This window comes from Seriola lalandi, unplaced genomic scaffold (assembly GCF_002814215.2).
Source record: "Seriola lalandi dorsalis isolate HSWRI2012SDOR001 ecotype SW California unplaced genomic scaffold, Sedor1 jcf7180002054537, whole genome shotgun sequence".
NCBI classification, from domain to species: domain Eukaryota; kingdom Metazoa; phylum Chordata; class Actinopteri; order Carangiformes; family Carangidae; genus Seriola; species Seriola lalandi.
The window spans coordinates 520280-544144 of record NW_019525090.1 but is presented as its reverse complement, the minus strand read 5'-3'; the positions used below and the strand labels follow the sequence as shown (position 1 = coordinate 544144).

The 23865-nt window shown below is 41.2% G+C and overlaps 1 protein-coding gene across 1 annotated transcript in view; it reads right to left on the bottom strand.

Moving 5' to 3' along the window:
• Positions 1-23865, bottom strand: part of LOC111661153 (E3 SUMO-protein ligase PIAS1-like) — a 55662-nt gene that overhangs the window by 27018 nt on the left and 4779 nt on the right. The window contains exon 2 of the mRNA XM_023414626.2: positions 89-584. Within this exon, the coding sequence (XP_023270394.2) occupies positions 89-581 (493 nt within the window). The 5' untranslated portion in view covers positions 582-584. The remainder of the gene's footprint in view (positions 1-88; positions 585-23865) is intronic.

Here is a 23865-nt window from a genome sequence, read left to right as displayed (position 1 = left end):
TTTGACAGGCCACTTGATCCAAACACTGAAGGTCCTGATTCAAAACTATAAAGCTGATAAGTAAAACCACACTCGCACGCTTCCTTACCTAGACTGGTGGGCTTGATGAGTTCGTCCAGCATGTCATAGAAGGGGAGTCTCTGGAGCTTGACATCTGGATGGACCGGATGCAGCGTGGCTGAGGTGGGCAGGTGGTGCGTCAGCCCGGTCAGCTCATGTTTCCCAGGGCCGAGCAGTGAGAGGGGCAGTAAGGCAGCAGGCGACGGGGCTCCACCGTGACCGGCGTGACCCTCGTACGCCAGCTGTGTCAGACCAGCGGGCAGTGCTGCGCCCCCTCCTCCAACCACTCCAGCTGTGGCAGGGTGGTGCGGTCCAGGCAGGGCAAGCTCTGAGTGGGATACCATTTTGGCAGGAAAGCGTCGTCGGTAGAGCTCTTTGATCTTCATGTGCACAGCGGGGCTGCAGCCGGCTTTAAGCAGATGCAACGCCTTGGTCAGCAGCTCATGTTTGCGTCCGTGCTTGTTTCGCCCAGCGTAGCCCAGCAGCACCTGCAGCTCCGACACCCGCAGGCTCATCACCATTTGCTGTGATGGGAGAGAGGATAAGAAAGAGGATTAGGAATCAACTCTGGTCCACTCTGGCATCGTTTTCATATTAAAACACTTTCCACAAAACACACTGTGTTTAGAAAGACAGGAAACAAAGCTACTCTGTACTCTGGGAAACAACTGCATAACAGGAAATTAAAAAGTTCCTTGTGCGTAGGACAGTGGCCAAAGACTTTGTAAATTATGTGCTTGACGCAACACACTGACAGAGCTGGAGATTTATGAGAGGCCAGAAACCATCTACGACTTTGTGTGAACACAGATTTACTCTCAGCTCGTCTCGGGGGAAGCAGGGGGACGTTACTGAGAAAGAAGACATTTGGCTGCTCTGCAAGTCCTTCTGCTACTGTCAACCTGAACAGGTATGAATATAAATGGATGGATTGAAATTTAAATGCATATTTGGATATAGTTTCATCAATATTCTGTGTACTCTCTTTATTAGGCTTGATGCTGGTGTGTTGCCTTTCAACAAAGCCAAAGGCAGAGCTGAGTCTCTCCATACATTAAGATACCTTAGCTCTGCACAGCTTGCAGTTTGCCTCACAGATGTTTATACAAAACCACACACACACACACACACACACACACACACACACACACACACACACACACACACACACACACACACAGGAGCTTTCCTCCTGGCAGAAATGCGTTTCATTGCACTGCAGTGCATACGATAAAAGACTCAGTACAGGAACAGCCTCATTTTCTGATCTGTGCATGAGAACCTGTCAGATGGATCAGCACCTGTCCTAATACTACAGGCACCACTGACATTGGGAAGCAGTGCACTTAATGCAGCAAGATTTCATCAGTGTTGGAATGAGAAAAAAAAACTTTAACCAACAAAGGATTTTCCCTGGCTCAACACAAGGCTCAACATGAGGCCGAGGCGGTACCTCCCAGGAGGCAGTGGGATGGAGTAGCTGCAGTAAAAGCATGGGAAAAAGCACTGACTTTAGGTTCAGCTTAGGGTTGGCCAAAACTACAGCCAGTGCTAGCAGCTCTTCATTTAAACAGACCAACTGTCCACATATACCTATATGTAAGATTTGACAAAGAGAAGCAAAGTTACACCCTTAGCAACAGTAACTTGGGAAAAATAACAAAAAATAACAACAAATTTAGATTTACATAGAGAAACAAACTGCACTTATTGTTACTGCATATACAGTAACTAAAATCCCAGATGTGAATTTAAGTGCTTTAAGTTTTAAATGCATTCAAAACATCACTTCAAAAACCACTGAAAGCATTTTCACACTCAAAAGTTTTATTTTTTCTCAAATTTCACCAGTTTTTATCCATTGTTCCACACACACACACACACACACGCACACACGCACACACAGAACAGAACAAAATAGTAATGCACTAGCTTGGTTATCTAAAGGTTGATGTTGGTAAGAAATAGAGTTCAAATGAAACCTCAGCCCATTAACTACTAGCATCCATCACTAGCATCTATTAACCATGTGGACAATTTATGGAAAATTATAGCTATGAGACAGGCCGTAAAGACAGACAATCTTAACAGCATTACACGAGCCATAAACATGGACACATACTGTATATACACATTAGAACCAGCTCTGCCTTTCTTGTAGCTAAAAAAAACAGACACACACACACACGCACACACGCACATACACACCTACTGGGCAGACCTCTAAGCATGTCTTATATAAACCACCTGCCTTCATCTCCTTTAATTACAGAGCAGGGATGAAAAAAAATCACAGACACACACAAACACACACCCCTTAAATGACAAAGCACAGAGGACTGTTAGTGTCAGTTTCCGTGAGGCTAATCAATTATGTACACACATGATAGTTATTAGTTATGTACAGAATATGTCTGGTGTAGCGTCCATAAAAAGAATCAAACCTTTAAGGCTTGATTACATTTCTTATAATGAGGCACATTCTTTTTGGGTTACTCTGGAGAGCTGCATTCAATTGACATTTAAAATGACTGCTGTATGCATCTTTTTTTTGTGACCTAGCCTTACAGGCAGTTGAAAAATGAAAACACTAACATGCACAATACAAAGAGTAAAGTTCATGCATAATTATCTGAAACTGCATATCACATCCACATATCAAAATTAGCATACATCATTTGGGACTGAAATAGTCCTTACCTCACTCATTAGCTTTAGTTTTACTTCTTTCAAGCACAACTTTATGATCCTTTTTGCAGGAGTACTGTCAGGTCACTGAAGACAGAACTGAGGCTTATTCGACTGCTGCCCTACTTTGCTCTGAGTATCATCTAAATGTTAAAAATAACCAAAACAATACCAAAACTACATTCTTTTTTAGTGTGTGTGCGAGTGCCACAGGTGTGACAGAAACCTCTTGATCTGGTCCGACCACAGAACAGTGTTGCATTATTAAAAATGACAGTAGATGGGAAAGGAAGTGAAACCCCTGTGTGTTGCAGTTTACTGTAAAACTTTTGCACTTCTAGCTTTCAGTGGCCACAAGTGTAGCAAAGCAATAGGTGCTTCAAATAACAGCACGACAGTTGAACCATCTTAAGTCATCCAAAAACATGTCATGGTAATGATGAGCAAAACAAACCATGGTTCTGTTCTGTAATATGTTCATGTAGATGAGATGATTTTTATTATTATTATTTTATTATTTTGTTTATGAGAATAAAAGAGAAGTACACATTTATTATTTCACATAAATTAATTTGTGAAATTAGAGACTTCTTGACAAGAGAAACAAACACACACACACACACACACACACACACACACACAGGGTCGATTAATCTGTAGATTCTTGATTAATCTCTTAACTGTTTTGTCAATAAAATGCGAAAAAATTGTCAACAAAGCCTGTTACAATATGGCAGACATCAAGGTGACATCTTCAAATGTCTTATTTTGTCCAACCAACACAGTCAAACACCAAAGATATTCATTTTTCTGCCATGTATGACAAAGAAAAGCATAAAATCCTCACAGTTTATAAACTGGAATTAGGAAATTGACTAAATTATTATTTTATTATCAAAATAGTTGCATATTCGTTTTTGTGTCTATTGACTGATCGTTGAATTTTTGCAGCTGTACACACACAGTTATGCAATGGCGTAGTTTATGGGGTTGTTCGGTTCCTGCTCCTGCATGGAGAGGACTATTTTAGACAATCTGGGCTCCAACCAAGCTTCACACTGCCCAGTGTGACAGAGCAGAGGCTGCTGTTTACAGACCAAACACTGCATCTTGTGTACAGCTGCCACATATGCATAGCCCTGCGCGCACACACACACACACACACACACACACACACACACACACACACATACAGTTGTGTTTCCGTCACTTCAGGGGACATAAACATTGGCTTACATTTCCTGGAGACTTGCGCTGTATTCACACAGACATTTTCCCTTTGTTAAAACAATGCACGGGGCCGTGTTGGCGGGGACGTGTTTGTTCATTCACCTACCGAGGGGGTGAGACAAAGAAATATGATCCTGTAGAACGGATTTATGTCTTTAAAAGCTTGTTAGACGCCAGAACACAGCACAGTGGTTTGAAATACTCAGAAACGTGATTTTACAACTCTGGATAGTTAACACAACTGTTGTGACAATTTTGAGGTGAGCAGCAGAAATACAGCATTTACCAACAAACATACACTTGCATGTACGGGATTGGCCAACGCAGCACCTTGCAGAATGGGGAAGATGTTACGTTGCATCAGTTTAGACAACCCGACTTTGATATCACCCCAGCTGCATCAGCACACGTCCCCTATTCAAATGAAGGAGAGGGTCTGCGTTATCTCATAGTCACTGTTTGAGCCCGGGGCGCCTCGGTGGCTCACCTGGTAGAGCGCGTACCACACAGGCTCAGTCCTAACCGCAGCAACCATGGGTTCGAATCCGACCCACGGTCCTTTGCTGCATGTCATTCCCTCTCTCTCTCCAACCTCCCCGTCTCTCTCTCACTATCTAACTTTAAACAAAAAAAAAAAACGTCAATGTTTGAGCTCGGCCTTACCCAAACCCTAACCACTACTTGCCTAATCCTAACATTTGCACTAGCCTTAAACCTTCTTCCCCTTCCCCAACCCCCACAATGTGACTGTGTAGACAGATTTATGCCCCCCCCCAACTTGAGCAACACGAGTACACACACACACACACACACACACACACACACAGGTATTAACAAGTGTATAAAATCCAGACGAAATTGTCTGTCCTTGTCCTTTGTCACTGCAGAAATACGGTAAAGGCAGACTCAGGGGGGGAAAAAAAATAATCAGAAGGCGGACACCCATATGTGAATGTAATTCTGATGCCTCCAGTCTGAACTACACTGCAGTTATAAAAACACATCAGTCAAACATAGACGGCTCCTACAGCAGGACAATCACGCTCAATCATGCAGCGCGCAGACAGCAGCTGTCTGTCTATGGATTTTCAACAGTAAGAGATGTTTTTTAACAGAATAATAATTTAGATAATTTAATATTTTTCCATTTAATATCCCTAGAGTTGGACAGCACAAAGTACACAATGACACACACACACATCCGTGCACACACACACACAAACACATACAGAGTAGTATTGGTTTGGCGAAGGAACTCTACGGTTGGCGACATAAATGACCTGTTCCATGAAATATGCATGTGGAAGAGAAGGGGGGGGGGTGTGAAAAAATTATGACACCGGCTGCCCACCATTTCTCACACACACACACACACACACACACACACACACATGCATACACCTTAACACAAACACACACGCCAAGCCCCCCGCCCCCACCCACTCTCTCTCTGCAAAGCAAACACTCACAAAAGAGAGACAAACGCACACAAGCACAAACACTGGCTCACATAAACCTGACACACACAGAAAACACGCACACTCCTCCACCATACTGCGGATGTGTAACATTCCTCTGGCTTCACAAAAAAAAAGAAAAAAAAAAAAAGAGGGAAAACAAATAGAAGAGAGAAAACAGTGGAGCGGGTGGTGTTGGAGGAGAGACAGATGAAGCTCACTGCTCTCACCGTCTCCTCTCTCTCTTCTCTCCTCTGTCCATCTCTCCATCAGTCAATCAATCTCCTCCCCAGGACAGGTGGCCCCCAAACTCCTCCATCTCCCCGGTCAACAATCACTGAATGAATTGGTGTTCCCAGCTTTGTTTACAGTGTGATTCATTTGACGGCACTTTTTTTTTTTCTGTCCCTAAAATTTACTGTCTGCCACCAGATTTACTGCGGCAGTTCATGGCTTTAAAGAGCCAGGAGGGCGCCGTTCTTCAAACACGGAGAGAACTAAACCTGTTAGAGTTTCTCGCAGTGGAAGACGATGAACAAGTCAAAGATGAAAGAAAAAGAAAAATTTGTTTGCTGTCTTCAGTAAGTTGAAAGACTATGAACCGTATGAGAAATGAAAAAGGTCAAACCCATCTTAATTTCTGACATCTGAAGCGCTGTTCACTCACGGTGTGGATGCCGTATAGTCAGAAATGGTTGGACACAAACCCCTCTAATCAGAGTGGTGGTGGTGGTGGTGATGGTGGTGGCGGCAGCGTACGGATTTATTGACTAATTGCTTGAGCTCCACCTCATATAACGAAAAACTATGAAATTAAAAGCAGCTATAAACAAGACATTATTTGCTTCAGTCAGTGAGAATTTTCTGCTTTTCTGTTTTATATCGTTGTAAATTGAATATATTTGGACTTTGGTCGGACAAAACAAGGAATTTAAAAGGTGTGACCTTGGATTCTTAATCAATTAATCGAAATAATAACAGATGGAGCCCTTATTTGGATACGATATGTAGTTGTGCTGCTGCAAATCCTCCTGCACTTCATAATGAAGCAGTGACCTGATGGAACAACTAACCTGTGCCTGAATTACTAGTTGGTTTAGTCATGACACTGAACAGAGCTGCTGAAAAACAGCAAGTAGATGCTTTAAAGTAACATCAAAGAGGCATTTTGACGTTATAATGTCACAACATTATTTCTAATGTGGTAAACAGTACTTACTGATCTCCTGAAGACACCAGACTGAAGATAATTTTAATGTTATAACACTTTTGCATAACTCTGAAACAAAAAAATCAGACCATCACAGCTCAGACTGCGCTGAAAGGCCAGGTTTCAACAAAGCACATCTGTGTGAGAATCTGCTCTATTGTACTGCTTCACTGAAACAACTTGACATGTAGGTGCAAAGGGAAGCTGCAACAAAAGAAGGAGGGTGAAAGAGAGAGAGAGAATACAACACAAAGAGAATAGCTAGTGGTAACAGAGGAGTTTTTACACACAAACACGCACAGCATGCAGACCAGTGTGGGTTTCTGAAAGCCCAAGCAGAGACTTCAGCCTTAAATTTACCAGCCTGGTAAATATACTCTGCAATATATGTGGAGTATATTTAAATATAACAGTTTTTGTCCCAGAGAGCGGAAGAGGATTCACTGTTTCCACAGAATGGAAAGACCCCTAAAACAAAATTTTGATCAACGCATGGCACTAAAGCTGAAACCCACAAAACCCCCGAATGATGAAATCGTTTCATACAGTAAACCACGGCACCACAACTCATTTAGAAAAAACCCCACTATCAAAACAATACAAAGAAAGGTCACTGAAGAACAGTAACCTTTTTATTTTGCATATATTATTTAACTTAACTTTGACATGAAACAGCTAGCATTTAAACCGTCCATGGAAAAACGGAGTTCAATTTATTTCAATGAATTCAATTAAAGCCGAGAAAGAAACAGACAGAGAGAAACAATTATTACTCCTGCCATCTCTGGCCCTCTTTGACCTTCAGTAATGCCCTTTTTTTCAATGCAGGAATTTTTCAGGTAAACTTTTGAGGAAGTCTGGAATGTTATCTTCTTCTCAATCGCAGGAGTCAAGTTCCAGTTTTGGCAGTTTTTAGTTTCTCCCCTCAAAAATTCCCTGCTGATGTAGTACTTCCTGGTGCCCCGGGCACTATCCAGGTGGGGTTTGCAGGGCTGAATTTTGCTGATTAGTCAAACAAAAGTTGCTGTAATGTAACTGAACTTTAAAAAAAAAAAAGTTTTATAATTGTTACCCCTAGACAAATTACCTTTAAGGGATTCTCGCTCTACTAAGTTTATTGGGCCTGAATTCGGATTTTTAAAACCACTTTTTCATTTTCCTCAGTGCTCAATTTTAGTCTTATGGATTATTCTATCTCGTGTTGAATTTATGAAAATATCTAAGCTGAGTATATGAGTAACAAAGGTATACTGGAATTAATTTTTGTAACCGTGCTCCCTGCAGAGCAAATGACATGGCACTCAGTGGAGCAGGTGGCCCCATCAACTCTCTGCAGCTGTGAAGGTATGACAGCTCCAAATGTTCGATTTTCAACAAAAGTCAACACAGCTAATCTTTCCAAAATGTTTTTGAACAAGAACAGATGGAACAGGATCAAAATAAAAACCCCTCCTCATCTCCGCTGGCAGAGCAATAAACATTAAAACATACAGTTATGCTCTCAGTAAAGCATCGCTTCGCACAAAGGCAAGAAACATACATGAAAAACAAACTGACACGATCTCTAAATGCATCTTTGTGTCTCTGGTCAGCACTCTGCTGACATCTGATTAATCAGTTATAAAAGTCCAATAGAAACTGCTCTGCTCTAGATTTTAGCCTGACTATATCTGTTCTCAACTTCTCCCTTACAGTACTGGTGATTGTGGAGACATGTTCCTTCTTCTTTCCGAAACATTCGCAGCTGACTCTGTCCAAACATGCTGGTCCACTGGACACGTTGGCTTGTGATCATGTACAAACCCTGATAGCAAAAAGGTGTAACAGATAGATTTCTATTTCATCGAAGGGTTCACCCTCAAAGCTGAGTCGATGCTGTGATTTTTTAATCTGCCTTGCTGCACAGCCAGAACCTGCCACTTCTCTGCTCACACTGTGCGGGGTCAACTGACCTGTGGAGCTAATACTGAGCGTAAGCACGAAGCCCCCAGTTGGTTTTGTCCATTGACAATTCAAACAAGATGGCTGTTTTCAAGGTAGACAAAAAGAGAGAAGGATTAACTAAGATTATTTTTTTTTTCCTCATTGACAACATGCCAGCGTTTGGTTATTGTAACTGCTATAGTAAGGGCAATGCTGCACATCATCAACAAAATTACCATTTTCAAAATAAATGACTGAAATGTTATTTCATGCATATTATATTTATGTACCCGCAACCCCAAAATCTAGGTGCAAACTAATCTGTCAATTTTGTCTGCTGTTAACTAATAACCAATATATCAGCTTTCTGACAGTCTGGTCCTGAAATACATCCATTTTTGGAAAATTGGATATCCATGTTTCCAAGACCACATCCACATGACGCCAGCTAAAAATTAAGATGCATGTTTTTCTCTGTTTTGTAGCCTTCTGTCTCTCATTAATTCAACACAGAGCTTTTCAGAAAAGACGACTGTGCTGTAAGACTGTGTGGCAGTAAAGTTAGGGAACCTCTCTGTTTTAAATGTCAACAAAGCTGATCCCAGGTTGCACTTCTGCAGCGTGATCCAGTCACTATTTTATGCCTGTGCAGTTGTCTAACATTAGAAAAACAGTACAGATCGCAGAGAGTAGGTGGGGAGAGAATGGAGGTTTAACAAGCTGAGACCCAGCAGAGAAGCCGGGCTGCGTCTATCCCACCCCACAGCTGATGTTGTCTGTGATGCACAGTTTCATTGCTTTCTGACCAAAAGAGAAAGTGGAAGGAGAAATTTAGCAGCATCCTGTTGTCTTTGTGTTTCAGTGTGGACAAAGATCTTTACAAAAATAACCAAACACATATGGAAGCACTGCTGAATGGCTTCCATATAATTAACCGGTATACTGCGGACACTGTTCACTCTGAGCTTGACTTAAATGACGCTAGCTACAATCTCATTCGTCCCAAAATGTTTGGAAGATTTGGGTGTCTGCAGGGTTCACGAGAGATAAAATTTAACTTTTTTTTGACCTTCTGAGGGATTTTTTCAGGAAGCTGAATTCAATGTTTTTAAGACTTTTCAGGACCTGCAGAAACCCTTTAGATTCTTGTCGGTCTGGAGAGTGTGCAGGGTAATAATTTGCTATGTCCAGAGCTGGGGAGAATGACGGATGGAGGAGTGAGATGATGGGGGATGGGGGATGGGGGATGGGCAGAGAGAGAGAGAGAGAGAGAGAGAGAGACAGAGAGAGAGAGAGACAGAGAAAGAGAGAGAAAGAGAGCAGCTGAGCCTCCAAACCAAATGAAATTCTCCACAGCTCCAGTGAAAACACAGGAGGGAGGGGGAGGGAGGATGAGAGAGGATGGGAGCAGGGGGGCGAGGCTGGAGGGGGCAGCTTAGATGGACACGTTATCAGAGAAATAAAAAGATCCACATTTCTGTACTGGTGAGGCTGGTGAGGCTGCTAACGCTGCGCTGCTGGAATTGTATTCAAACTTTTTTGATTATTAAAAAATAACTGGTGTTAGGAAGATAAACAAGTCATGATTATAATTTATAAAATATATTTTATAAGTAAGTAACAGCAAATCCAGGCGGATAAAGCATTTGATGGTGACAGACAAACACTTAAAAGTATAAAGAGTTGTTAAGTGGGAGAAGCAGCTGGAGGCTTATTGCTTTTTGGCTCTTTAAATTCCAATTTCACTATTCTTTAATAATTTAATATCCTGTTTCTGGATATTTAACAATCTTTCTTTATGTCATGGCCAATTATGGAGTTTCAGAGAAATCTGAATTTTACCACAAGTTTTGGTTATAGCTGGTGACGTTACTGTAGGTAAGACACCACACGCCTCATCCACTGCTGCTCTGGAGAAGAAAGAGTCACAAGTCAGACCTGTAACAAATTCAGACTGATTTGACATTGCAGCTGGGAAGAGAACATCTCACTGTAGTTGCCAAAGTCATCCAAAAATGACTTTTGTGTTCATCCTGCCCATTATTTTCTCGGTTAATCGTTTGACCCGTAAAATGTTGGAAAACAGTGAACAGTTTCCTCGAGCCCAAGGTGAGATCTTCAAAAACTTGTTTTATCTGACCAACAGTACAAAATCCAAAATATTTGGTTTACAATCATATACGGTGTCAGAAAATTGCCATTTTTGCCGATCAATCTACACACAACAACCTGTAATGACCAAGTGAAAATGTTTTTTGAAATTTTTGCAAATTTATTAGAAATCTAAAAGTGAAATCTCTTAATTACATAAGTATTCAGACCCTATGGCAGCAATTACATCCACGGTAAGCCTCATGTTTAACTCCCTGCTGATTGGAGCTGCAGCCGATAAATTCCCATGAGTACTTCAGGGTCATTTGATGTGAGAGTGAATGACGATTGTACCCTTTCACATTTCCGACAAAAGCCAAATGTTGGCAGATGTTAGCGGGTGACTCTCTACAAGCTTTGCACACCTGGATCTGGGCAGTTTATCCCATAAGTGATCGGGTCTTAATACTTTCTGAAGCCACTGTAAAGCTGAAGAAAAGCTGCAGATTCTCACATTTGAAGCCTCGACCAGAGAATGTTTTTATTTCCTGTCAATTAACTGTTAACTTCTGCAGCTCTAGTTTATAGTAAAAAGTGCTTTCTTTAGCCTCATGTGCACAAATGCACCTTGGGAGTTGTAGTTAAGTCCCTGCTTTTACTTTTTAAATCAATGAACCATATTTATATTCTAACACAGTTCCTCTTTGCACTGATGATTCAACTGGGAGAGTTGCATGTCCGGTAGTGCTCCAAATGTCAGTAACCTAACACCGTCTATGCAGAAAATTCACAGAACTTTTACTCCAGGACGCCTGAAATAACACCTCCCACTTCTCAACTCTATTACAGTAATATTTAAAAAACAGAGCACTAAGCTAAATATAGCTTGTTTCCATTCCTATGTGTTATCAGGCACAGGGAGACAGAGACAGAGGGAGATTCAGATTGACACTGTTGCATCGGTCAGAGGCTTAGATGTTATCAAAACACCCATATACACACAAAGATTACTGAAAGACGCAAACCGACTCCTGCATGCCTGGTCTCTCTCTTTCTCACAAACACTCGCACTCACTCCAAAAAAACCCCCCCAAAAAACAAACCCGTACTTTTTACCGTGAGTACACACCTGTTAGCAGCACTGTGCTGCAGCTCACAGCAGTCGACTGCAGTGGAGCCATAATGAAAGGAAACAGGCAGCACGGAGGCCTGTTTGATGGGGAGGGACAGGTTGGAACTGGCCAGTGGCCGAGCCGCCCTCAATGGGCTGTTTTATCTGTCAGGAGAAACGCTGGCCTCCAAAACTGCAGAGTGGCTCTGGTTTCTGAGAAAGTCCTGATCAGTACAGGTTACCGCTCTCGCAGCTGCTATGATTTACTTTCCAGTACTCGTCTTTTATTTCCCTTGTTATTTTAGGGACAGTCAAGATGTTTGATTATTTTTCTGCTGTCATTTCTTTTCTGTTCTTTTTTATGCTTTTTTAAGCTGAGAAGTTTATTGGCTTTTTGACTTTTCTACATCACCTGAAAAGATTACTGGCCAGAGCCCAAACAATACATTGGCTCAGCAAATACAGCTCAACACATACACTCACTGAGTACTTCAATAGGAACACCTGCTTATTATCAAATCAGCCAATCATGTGGCAGCCGTGAAAATGCATAGAATCATACAGATACGGCTGAGGAGCTTCAGTTAAAGGCTACAGTAACACGGATAACCACTCTTTACAACTGTGGTGAGCACAAAAGCTTCTTAGAATGAACAACACATTGAGTCTTGAGGTGGCAACAGCAGAAGACCACGTCAGGTTCCTCTCATGTCAGCCAAGAACAGAAATCTGAGGCTGCAGTGGGCACAGGCTCACCAACACTGGACAGCTAAAGACTGGAAAAACTCAGCCTGGGCTGATGAATCTGGATTTCTAATGAGGCACGCAGATGGTCGGGTCAGAATTTGGAGTCAACAGCATGAATCCTTGGACCCAACCTGCTTTGTGTGGATAGTCCAGGCTGCTGGTGTTGGTCTAATGGTGTGGGGAATATTTTCTTGGAACATTTTGGGCCCCTTATTCCAAATAAATCATAAATTGAATGCCATGGTCTGTCTGAGTATTGTTGCTGAGCATGTGCATCACTTTATGGTCACAATTTACCATCTTCTAACGGCTACTTCCAGTGTTAATGCACCATGTCACAAAGCAAAAGTTATCTCAAACTGGTTTCATGAACATGACAATGAGTTCAGTGTACTTCTAATGGCCTCAAATCAATTCAACATCTTTGGGATGTGGTAGAATGGGAGAGTCACTGCATTAATGTGCAGCTGACAAATCTGCACGCAATCATGTCATGTCAAAAATGGGGAAAATGCTCTTCACAATTTCCCAAAGCCCAAGCTGACGTACTCAAATGTTGCGGTTTGTGCAACCAACAATGCAAAACTTAAAGATATTAAGTTTTCTAACACAGAAGACTCAGAAAAGGACAAAATATTTACACCTGAGGAGAAATTTTGTATTTTTTATGAAATAATTACTCAAAACAATTACTGTTATTGTTTATCAAAGTTGATGCTGATGAATTTTATTGTTCGACTGAGGCTACGTCCACGCTACTACGTTTTCATTTTAAAATACATCTCTATTGCTACGTTTTCGCCTCTCATCCACACTACTCTGGAGACTTTTGGAAACGCTGCTGGCTCCGATTTAGTTTGACAACTAGAGCGTTGCGTTGTAGTCTAGATGGGTGAAAACGGAGACCTTTGGAAACGATGACCTAGACACCCACAGTCGCTCCCTGATTGGGTCTCATCTGCATCAACTACAAGTGGTGAAAGCAACATGGATAATGAATTACAAGCATTACTGACCGTGTTGTCTTTGCTAGCAGCTTTTGTGCTTTTAAATTGTGCATTTTAACACTGCAGCTCTTTGCTGTTCCTCGTTCATAGTATTTTCTGCAACTAATCAACAGCAGAGAAGACAATCTGCTTCCTGTTTAACACCAGCTCGCGCATGTCCAGTGTACATGATTGCTGATGTATGAATGCGGAGCTAAAACGCTTGTCTGGACAGAGATCCTTTTCGTTTTAAAACACTGTTTTCAAATGAAAACACAGTAGTGTGGATGTAGACAAAATCAATTCATTTGGTAATCATTGCAGTTCTAATCAGTGCTGCATATGTCGATAAGAAATAACAGTACAGAAATTGCAAATATATGAACTGAAAACAACATTTTTGATTGGAGTTTAGTCTGTTGACATGTATAGTTTATTACGGTTCAGACTTATATTATATATTTTATAATATTATAATATTATAATTATAATATTATTTTTCTTATCTCTAATTCAATAAATGTTTGTGAAACTATCTACTGAAAACTGATGTTTTGTGTTGCTGCTTACAGTTGTTTATTAAGCCAGCATGTATAATTCTAGGATCCTGCAACTGAAGGAGCTAAATGCAAATCAGCCATTATTTATTTTATTTACACCTGTGCTTCTCGGGTGTGAAATGTCTTCAGTGAAAAAGGACTACTATTGAACTGTGTTTTTTCTTTTTCTTAAATGTCATCACACACAATCAGCTTCCAAATTTTCAAAGAGGAAATGACCACAAACAAGTGCAAACTACAAATTTAGATATGTGCAATACACACACACACACACACGTACATCACTATGATCATGCCAGGTTCAGTTCAACTGAGCACACGTGCAAAGGGCAGTCACAAAGACAAAGTGCATGCATGCCACAGATCTGGCACACAAAGAGTTAGCACGCCAGCAAGAAAAGATTCACACACACACAGCGCATCAGGACCCGCGCACAACACAAGAGTGTGTGTGTGTGTTTGTGTGTGTGTGTGTGTGTGTGTGTGTGTGTGTGTGTGTGTGTGCAGCAAAACCTCAAATGTACCATTCAGTCCCATGACCATCAAATGACATGCACACAATGACACTTTATCCATGTGAATAAACCTGTAAACAAGCTGAAAACAACCACAACCTCCCATTTCAAAGGGCTAAAGAGAAACCAAAGACGAAAGGAGTTTGTGGTGATGAAGATGATGAACTCCGCTTAAAAATCCTTCGATGCAAGATTGAAATGGCCTGGTACTAATTTAGCCCACGTAGGAAGACAAATTTAGGCTAGCTTTTTTTACACTGCCTGAGGTGACACAGTACACCATAAATATTTTCTCGCGCTGATGACGACACTAAGAGGTAATGTGGTGAAACAGGAGTCTCTACACCACACCTTGATTCTGACTCCAACTTGCAGCCTTCAGTGGTATCATGATTTTTACACTTAAACAGATTAGTCAGAAAACGTTGGCAGTCATGTGAAGGTGTACTGAAACCTCCGTGTTTCCATCATCGCGTTGCCTTAATTTAGTGACTGAGGAGGCTGATGGTTGTTAGGGCACAAATTTCGATCAATCGTTTACAGGAACCACTCCAGCTGTACCTCCACGAGTCTCTGGGGATTAAGAACTACCAGCTGATGTAAATGTCAGTCAACGTATCTGTAGATACTGTTGGCACAAGTTCCTATTGTGAGAAAATGTAAGCGGAACTCAATGAGGCACAATCAATCGAATGCAGACGATGACAAAACTCTGCAGTGGATTCAGGATCTCTGGAGCTCAGACGAGTGACCATCAGGCTCTTGGTCAGCTCTCTTTCCAAGGCCCTTGTACCCCGATTACTCAGAAGTCTAGCAAGAGTCCTGGTTGTTCCACACTTCTTCCATGAAAGAAGTATGGAGGCCACTGTGCTCTTGGGACCCTTAAATGCAGCAGAGGTTTTTTTTTGTAGCCTCCCCTAGATTTGCACCTCAACACACCTGGTCTCGCTGTGCAGGCGGTACCTTTGACCTCATGGCTTGGTTTTTACTATCATATGCATTGTCAGCTGTAAGACCTCATATCGACAGGTATGTGCCGTTCCAAATCAAGTCCAACCAGCTGAATTTACCACAGGTGGACTCCAGTCAAGGTGCAGAAACATCTAGAAGATGATCAAGAGAAATGGGAGGAACTTGGGCTAAATTTCAAGTGTCATATCAAAGCGTCTAGTGTAAGTGGGTTAGGGTTGATCAGGGGAAATTTTTTTTTCATTTTTATTTTAGCATAAGGATGCAACATAACAAAATGTGAAACACTTTCCAAATGCACTGTATGTTGTGGGTTCACAGATAGGGATGGGTATCACATGACATTTTTTTTAGGCCGGTGCACGATGAGTTAAGCAACTAATAGCAAAGCAATTTGTAGAATTAAAACATGTTTTATACAAAAAACATTTCTTCATTTATAAAAGAAAGAGGCCAAACTCTCAAATATTAAGCGTCAAGTGTCTGATTTTTTATCAGGCCTTTGTCTCATTGGTCTCCATCAGAAACAAGTAACTGCCATGGATGCATACGAGAAAATCAGTGAACAATGGCGCATAAACTCCACCGATCACATGGGCGCACTCAGTGTCTCTCTTCCTCTGTATGTATTTGTGTAAATGACATTTAAATGTCAATAGGATTAAATTAAACTTCCATCCCAAACAGAGTTGCCGTGAGTTTTAACTGTGTCGCAGCGTCAGACTGATTGGGGTATAGTAAAATTCTAAAACGTCCGCTGTTGTCCCGTAGAGATAATGCTGGCCATTACACCTGACTTGACCAAAGTAGCGGCTTTAAGAAACCAACATCTTTTCCTTTTGAGCTCCACACGTTGGCTAGTAGAGCTAAAAAAAAAATCTATTGCACTTTACTTGGTTTTGAGGAGGTGAACAGTAATGCAGTTCTTCTGAGTCCCAGGAGACTGGGAGATGGTGAGGCTAATAATGTTGTGCCAAGCAGTTTCTGCAAAGGTTCTGCAGGATGTGTGCGTTTGTGTGTGGGTGTGTGGAGGTTGTGTAGGCGGATAGGGGGGGGAGCGTGCACACTACCTGGCCATTATATAAAGCTCCCACTCTCGGCTAGAGGGCTGTGTACTCAGTGCCAGCTCCCTCCCCATCCTCCACCCCTCTCTGTCCTCCCATCCCCCCCTCCTCTTAGCCTTCCAGCTTCTCTGACTCAGGCTTAACTCTGAAATACCTCCGCCTGTTGTTTTCTCTCCCTTCTGCCTCTGTGGTATCAGAACCAGTGCACACTATGGATCAAAACAAAAGACAGAGTTTGGGACAAAAATATGGATTAGGCCATCCCTCCCCCAAAGCAGGATCGGTTCATGCAGCCTAGCTGGACTGAGTTCAGAATGATTTCTCTTTTAATCATTAGTATGTTAAATGCAGTGCCACCACACCTGAGCATACAGAACTCTAGTCCCTTGCCACAGTCAGATAGTGTATTTAAAACCCACCTTTCAAGGCTGAATGGCACAAAGTTGTGATAACACGGGGGTTTGTAATCTGGTTCCAAAACGGTGCAGGTACATGCTGCTGGTAGTTTTGGTGCCGTGTACGAGGACAAACACAGATGGCAGGAAAAAAACAAGGCAAAGAAGTGCGATAGCAAACTGGCACTAACAATAGAGTGAGGGCAAAACGCCACATCACCGACCCCGGTGTTGAAGAAAGGACGGAACAGAAGCTAAAATGCTGAGAATGAAGACATTACATGCTTCAATCCCGCTGCACTGGTCTGGCGAGAAAATGAAGAAGAGTAGGAAGACACTAGTGAGCTGCACTCGCCCTCCGCACCCTTTAATTCCCGCCGACTCGGTGGAGGTCAGCAGGCAGCGATATGAAGGGGAACGGTAACCTGTGACTGCAGGCTGTGTAGCAAACATGTTGCTGGCAGAGAGCACGGATAACTTTTTTATCATTAGAGAGGCCGCTCTGATGTTGGGCTACATCTCAGGACCGCCTGGGACCTGCAGTTGCATTACTGTGGTCTCGTTCTGAGCTTCATTCAAAGAAAGAAGGCAGCTGGCCTGTGCTGAATGAAGTCTCCCAAATCAATTCCTACTCTGCTTCACATATCTCACTGCAGCTGCATGACAGGAAAAATGTGCTGCAATTTGTTTTTGCTGAAACTATGATACATAGTGCAGAGAAACCCATTCCAATATAATTTCTTTTTTCTAAATTTAAACCAAAAATGTTTAAGAGTTTAGCAGATGTTCATGATACGTCACACCTCAACACTTTGTTTAGCAGCTTCCCCCATGATGTTAAATTAAAATTACTGCCTTTGGCAAGAAACCTGTCCTGTTGTGGAACAATACCTATTGTCAGTTTACTGAGGATGGCTAATAACATCAAATCTGATACTTGGTTAGGTGTTTTAATCCCAAATAACCTGTAGTGTCATGGTTTGTATTCTTGAATTAGCAGCTTTAATGTATTATTTACTCATGTTGTTACTGTCACCATAACAGGCATATGTTATTAAAAGAAATGTGCTCCGTTTATTGACATTTGGTTGATAGGTATGTCACAAAAAGCCAATACCCACCTAACACATTTTTTTAACATTACACTGCTGGTTTTCTGAGAAACCAGGCAGACGTCAGGCTGCTGCAGAGCCTGTGACAAACTGGAAAAGTCATGTCTGAAACTATTTTGCCTCTGACACAATACTGCCTGAGAGAAATAGTGTTTGCACTCTACCCCTTTTTGCATGACCACCACTTGCAGATTGCCTTTGTGCATTCATGTACATTTCCTGTTCAAATGGTTAATCACTAGTGTACCATATCATTTTATATCACTATCTACATCCAGTGGCAATTTGGGTTTTTTTTGTAATATATTCTTATTGAGCATCAATGATACAAGGTATGTCCACAAGACCTTCTCTAACTGTATGAACTGCGTCAAGTCACTCAGCCACAAGGACACATTAGGAGAATTTTTAGATTTCCAATGTAGTAATATTCTTCTGCGTGCAAGCAGTGTTGTGAAAGCGATGATGCTGTTATGTCTTTTCCTTATTGCAGAATGTCTTCTATCTGTGATGCCGATGCTGCATTGGGTTGGAGATCAATATTAAGTACCTCTGATAGTGTTTTAAAGATCACAGACCAGTAAGTTGTCAGGGCCCAGCCCTGACATCTTACTGGTCTGTGATCTTTGACCAAAACATATGGGTTAAGTTGGCAGGAATGTTTCGACACCTGTCGCAGCTTGCATCTGTGTTAGGGTATTTTTTAGCCAGTCTTGTTTTGGAATAGTGAGTACGATGTAAAACCTTGAATTGTATTATACTTAGTTTCGCACAGGAAGTAATGTCATTCACTCTTTGTAGAGCGCTGTTCCAAGTGTCCTCCTCCAATTCCTCCCCCAGCTCTTCCACCCAATCCGCCCTGATCTTTGCAAGGGTTGTGGTTTTAAAAGAAGTTATACAGTCACTGATTCTTGAAAGCATCTAAACCAGAGAGTGAAGACATGTGTGGAAAGCTGGGGTCATGACACTGAATAAAGTGATAAGTCATCAAAGCTTCCAAAAATACAGTTTATGTACATATCTTTAAATTTATAAATGCCATGTCTTTGCCAAAGAGTAAATTCAGAGTCTAATCTAGCCAAGGGGAAAAGGTGATTATTATGTATAGGACTTGCATGGAGAAACTTCTTAAACCCAAAGTTCCGCCTAAGTTGAAACCATATCTTGAGGGTATTTATGACGATTGGATTGTCAGTAAATTGTGAGATAGAGAGGGAAGGCTGGAGGTGACCAGGACTCTGAGAGACGTTGAGATGCAAGATGTGGCTTCAAAGTGGCAGCAGTCTGTATCAGGAGTGTGGAGCCAATATAAGATTTGTGGCCCAATAGTAATGACAGAGATTTGGAAGAGCTAGGCCACCCTGTATCCAGTGGCAATTTCAAACAGGTAGGCCTACACCTGTACAATAATGCAATATAATGCAATCCAATACAACTGCTCTGCCATTAAGTCTATTTTTATTTTAACTGTAATGTTCAGCTTTTGTTGATCCTGTCAAAGAGCTGATAATTGAATTATATGTTTTGGCACTGAGGTCATACTGTTGTTACTGATGGTGTTGTACTGGACTGCATTATATTTTGGGGTGTTTCTAGTATTCATGTTATGTGTCATTTCATATCATTATAATGTAGTCAGTACAACAGCACCTTGAACTATGACTGAAAAATATTTCCGACAATGTCAAAAAACAAAAAGGAACATTATGAGCTAAAGACAAACACTACATCAGAGCATTTATATTGGATTGCATTAGATATAGATGTAGGTGTCTAAAACATTTAAAACATCTATGATGTTTTGATACAATGTACAGTAGCTCTGTGTGTATCAGTTAGTGTTGTTCATAATTAAACATTAACCAACAATTAGAATTTTGACTAATTACTACAAATCAATTTAACAGTTCAAATATCCTGGGACATCAGCACCATCTGAGCGGGTCTCACAGTAAACAGCCTGCGCAGCAGACTAACCACACAGCACGTCGACACGCTGCTATTTCTGAATAAGAACCAGCAGACAAGCTGTTCGCTCTGCTCAGGACCCGGACCCTTTATTTTATTTTAAGGTCTGAAAAATACGTCTGCAAGTTCCCCTTTTGTTACCTGTTGTTTCTAATCATTAATCAGCTGAGAACAGGGGAGGAGGAGGAGGAGGAGGAGGAGGAAGTTTTCATTACAGTGTTTTCATTTTGTTAATCTGATAATACATTAGAAAGTCTGGCTACTATTTGCTGTTTAGTTTAATAAGTTATTCAACATGTTCCTACACAGGAGAGGTGATTACGCTGGTTATACACAGCGCACTTGGCGCCGGAGGATTCATTATGTGTTTTGTTTACAGAGACTCATCTATTCTAAACATTACATTTTAACCGTCATCGATTAACGGTTCATGGTCGGTTAATGAGCCAACTGTCGGTCAGAAAAAATGAGCAATGACAGTGAATGTGCATGCAGATGCTTAGCCATGAGAGTATATGCGTAACTAGTTGTTTGCTTATTGTCTGGACAGTGTATCCTTACGTACAAATTCAAATAAGGGTTAATGTCTTGTGTGATAAGATCTGGCTTCAGTCTGTACCATTTCTGTCAATACTTTCCTCTGTTATCATCTGTTTTTTGTTTTTTTTGCATTTCTTTGTCAGTTTGAAGCTGCTTCAGCACCTGGGTGCACTGTTGTTGTCAGTTTTAACTATGTGTGAATGTATATGTACTTTTGCAGTATGTGAACGTAAATATATGCTGTGCATGCATATGTGTCCTGTGTCTGTTAACTAATTATTACTATTTTCTTTGTATTGGTAATTTTTATCTTGTTTTTCTAACTTTAAGATCAAAATTGATCAATTAACTTGTTATTTTAGTCTTCTGTCTCTATTAGTAATTCTTTATTCTTCATTTGATTGTTATTAGTTTGTCTTAGTTTTTATTACTTAAGTTGTTTGGTTTGCACTGAATAAACTACTGGATGCCCTAATTCCTTTTGGAAGTAAAATATCTATCTTTTACCTCTGTGGCCATTAATCCACAGGTAAGAGGTGACCCAGTGGATCATCACAACATTTTCATTTAATTTTGTCCTTCAAGCAAAGCATACAAAGTTGTTTTCTTAAAAATGCTGAGGGATTTTCTGCTCAGAGTGAGTCACTTCCTGAAGAATGAAGAGCGTTTGGTGAATCAGTGTCTTAAGCTGCAGTCCCTCAGGTTACAGGTCACTGGAGAGGCTACGGCATGCGCTCTCTTCTATTATTAGCAATTAACCCTTCAGCTCGCCGTTCAGGACTCAACAGAAACATCTTTACCAGCTGGATTCATTCTCCCACACACTCACATAATCACTTCTGCTGAGACAAAGGGCTGTGGGGCAGCAGGTGTCATGATATGACATTAAACAGACATAACAGAGGAAACTATCCGTCAAGTCAAACACCTGGGCATGTACAGAGTACAAATGTCTTTCTCTTCATTTGGTGGCATTGCCTGACATTCAATTCAATTTTCAATTATCTTTAAAAGTAGAAAAAATAAAACCTGGGACATCTAAATGATTTTTTGTGCGTGTTTGTCAAAATAAAACAGCACTTTCTTTTCATCCTTGCTGCTTCCTTGTTCCTTTTACCTGGAAGAGACAGTTGCATCTGGACAAACCCCCAAAAATACACATCTCTACATAATCTTAAATCACTGCTTTTGTATTTACTGAAGAGCCAAGTCAAGAGCTATTTGAATCGATGACTGTCCAGTCACACTCACCATGACATTAACCCTCAACAGTTCATAAAATAAAGTTAAAAACAGGAAATTGGAAAATGTTTTCTTACATTAACATACTATACAGAGCCTATAAATATGAAGTCTGTATTTCTAAGCAGATGTTTCACATTTTATTTCCTCATTAACTTGCAAATTTATGCAGCAAGATGCAACAAATTCTTTCCAAATGATTGTTTCTATTTGTGTGACCTGTGGTGTAGGTGCGATCAGGTGTTACTGGCAGCATGACGTCAAACACACAGCACAGTGGCAGTGAAACGTAAAACTTAAGCTGGAGATTTATTGGAAAACAGCAGGCAATCTTGAAGTGTGTCATGTGCAAAACCGCATGCAACACCGCTGCAAATCATGAGTGAATTATGAGTCAGAAATTACAAAGGTGAAAATTTAACTAAACTCACAAAACTATAGTTGCACAATGCTGCACGTCTTGAGTGGAGAGATTTATGAACTTCAAGGGGGAGGGTTTGACAAACAGACCACACTCTTAAATCCTGCAGCAAGATAAAGAAATATTTTATGGCGATAGGTTTTCGCAAGACATTTTTTAATCATTTATCCTTCTTGATTCACACCAAAATCTCTCTGATATTCCAAAATTTAAAAACCTTATAAATCTGCCAAGAGGGAGGCCAGTGTAGCCTGTCTTTCTCTTCCAGTTGGAAACACACAATTGAGTTTAAAAAAAAAAGCAAAGCTGCTACCTAGCCATGTGCATCTCAAATGTGACACGTTTCCACGGCAACATGACTGCGTAACAAAATCACCACAGGAGTTCAGAAAAGCTTAGCTTAAAAGTCGATGCCTGCAGACAACATGTGCTCTCAGGACAAAACAACAGCAGAGCTCGGATGTACCATACAGAACATAAATCATAGAGACTGAGGAGACAAAACATGTTTGTTGTCTTCGTCCGCCAGCAGAAATGATAAACTTCACTAAATACCAAGAATAAGGAAAAGGGTAATAAACCCTCCAACAGTTTGTTCCAGCGTCAGCGCTGACATCTCTGCACCAGACGAGCTCGTGCTTCACATTGTGAGCTTCATACACTCTGCCGTTCACTGCCATAAATCTTTAATCTGCCTATCATCAATCTGATTTTTACATTTCTGTCCTTTCCTGTCTGGGATGGTGATGTGAGATGCCTCTCTTCATCACCTGGTATGAGCTTGAAAACACGCATGAACGTCTGCACATGGATGTAAGCTTTAAACACAACCAGCAGATGACAACAACAGTTATCATTCACACCACTAATTTCCACGCGGATGTCTAATGCTCTTTAAACCAAAAATTAACTTCAGCGATAATGACAATGACAATAAGGGAAATAGGCAGGTGCTGAAAGGATGTAGGGGAGCAGAGATGAGGGCCTGTATCATTAGGGATTAACCTAGCCACAGGCTCTACAAATAGACTGTCTCCACCTATAAGCCGCCAGCGCACAGACAGTTATTTGTATTGCCAGGTTGCTGCTGCAGCAGCTCCAGAGAAGAGAGAAGACAGTTCAAAGAAGCTGAGGCGGATCGGGACTCCTGTGAAACAAAATGCGATGCAACAGGACACATTTGGGGGCCTGGCAACATCAGAGTCTTTCACAAGCACAGATTTTGTCGGGGGCAGCTGCATTACACTTATGCACCAGTTCAGCTATAACAGTATATAGCCTGGGGCAACCAAGAACAAAGCATGCAGTAATTCAAATCAATATACAGTATATTATAGTTGAAGTAAAGTAGTCAATGAATCAATCAATCGCCAGAACTATTTTGATAATCAATTAATCTTTTAACTCATTTTTCAAGCAAAAAATCCCCAGTTCTCGTCTCTCATCCGTGAAGATTTGCTGCTTTTCTTTGGTGCAGTGAAAATCTTTGGGTTTTGAATTGTTCTCCAGATAAAACAAAACACTTGATGACGTCACCTGAAGCTTTCCTAAAATATGATGGGGGGGGGGGGGGGGG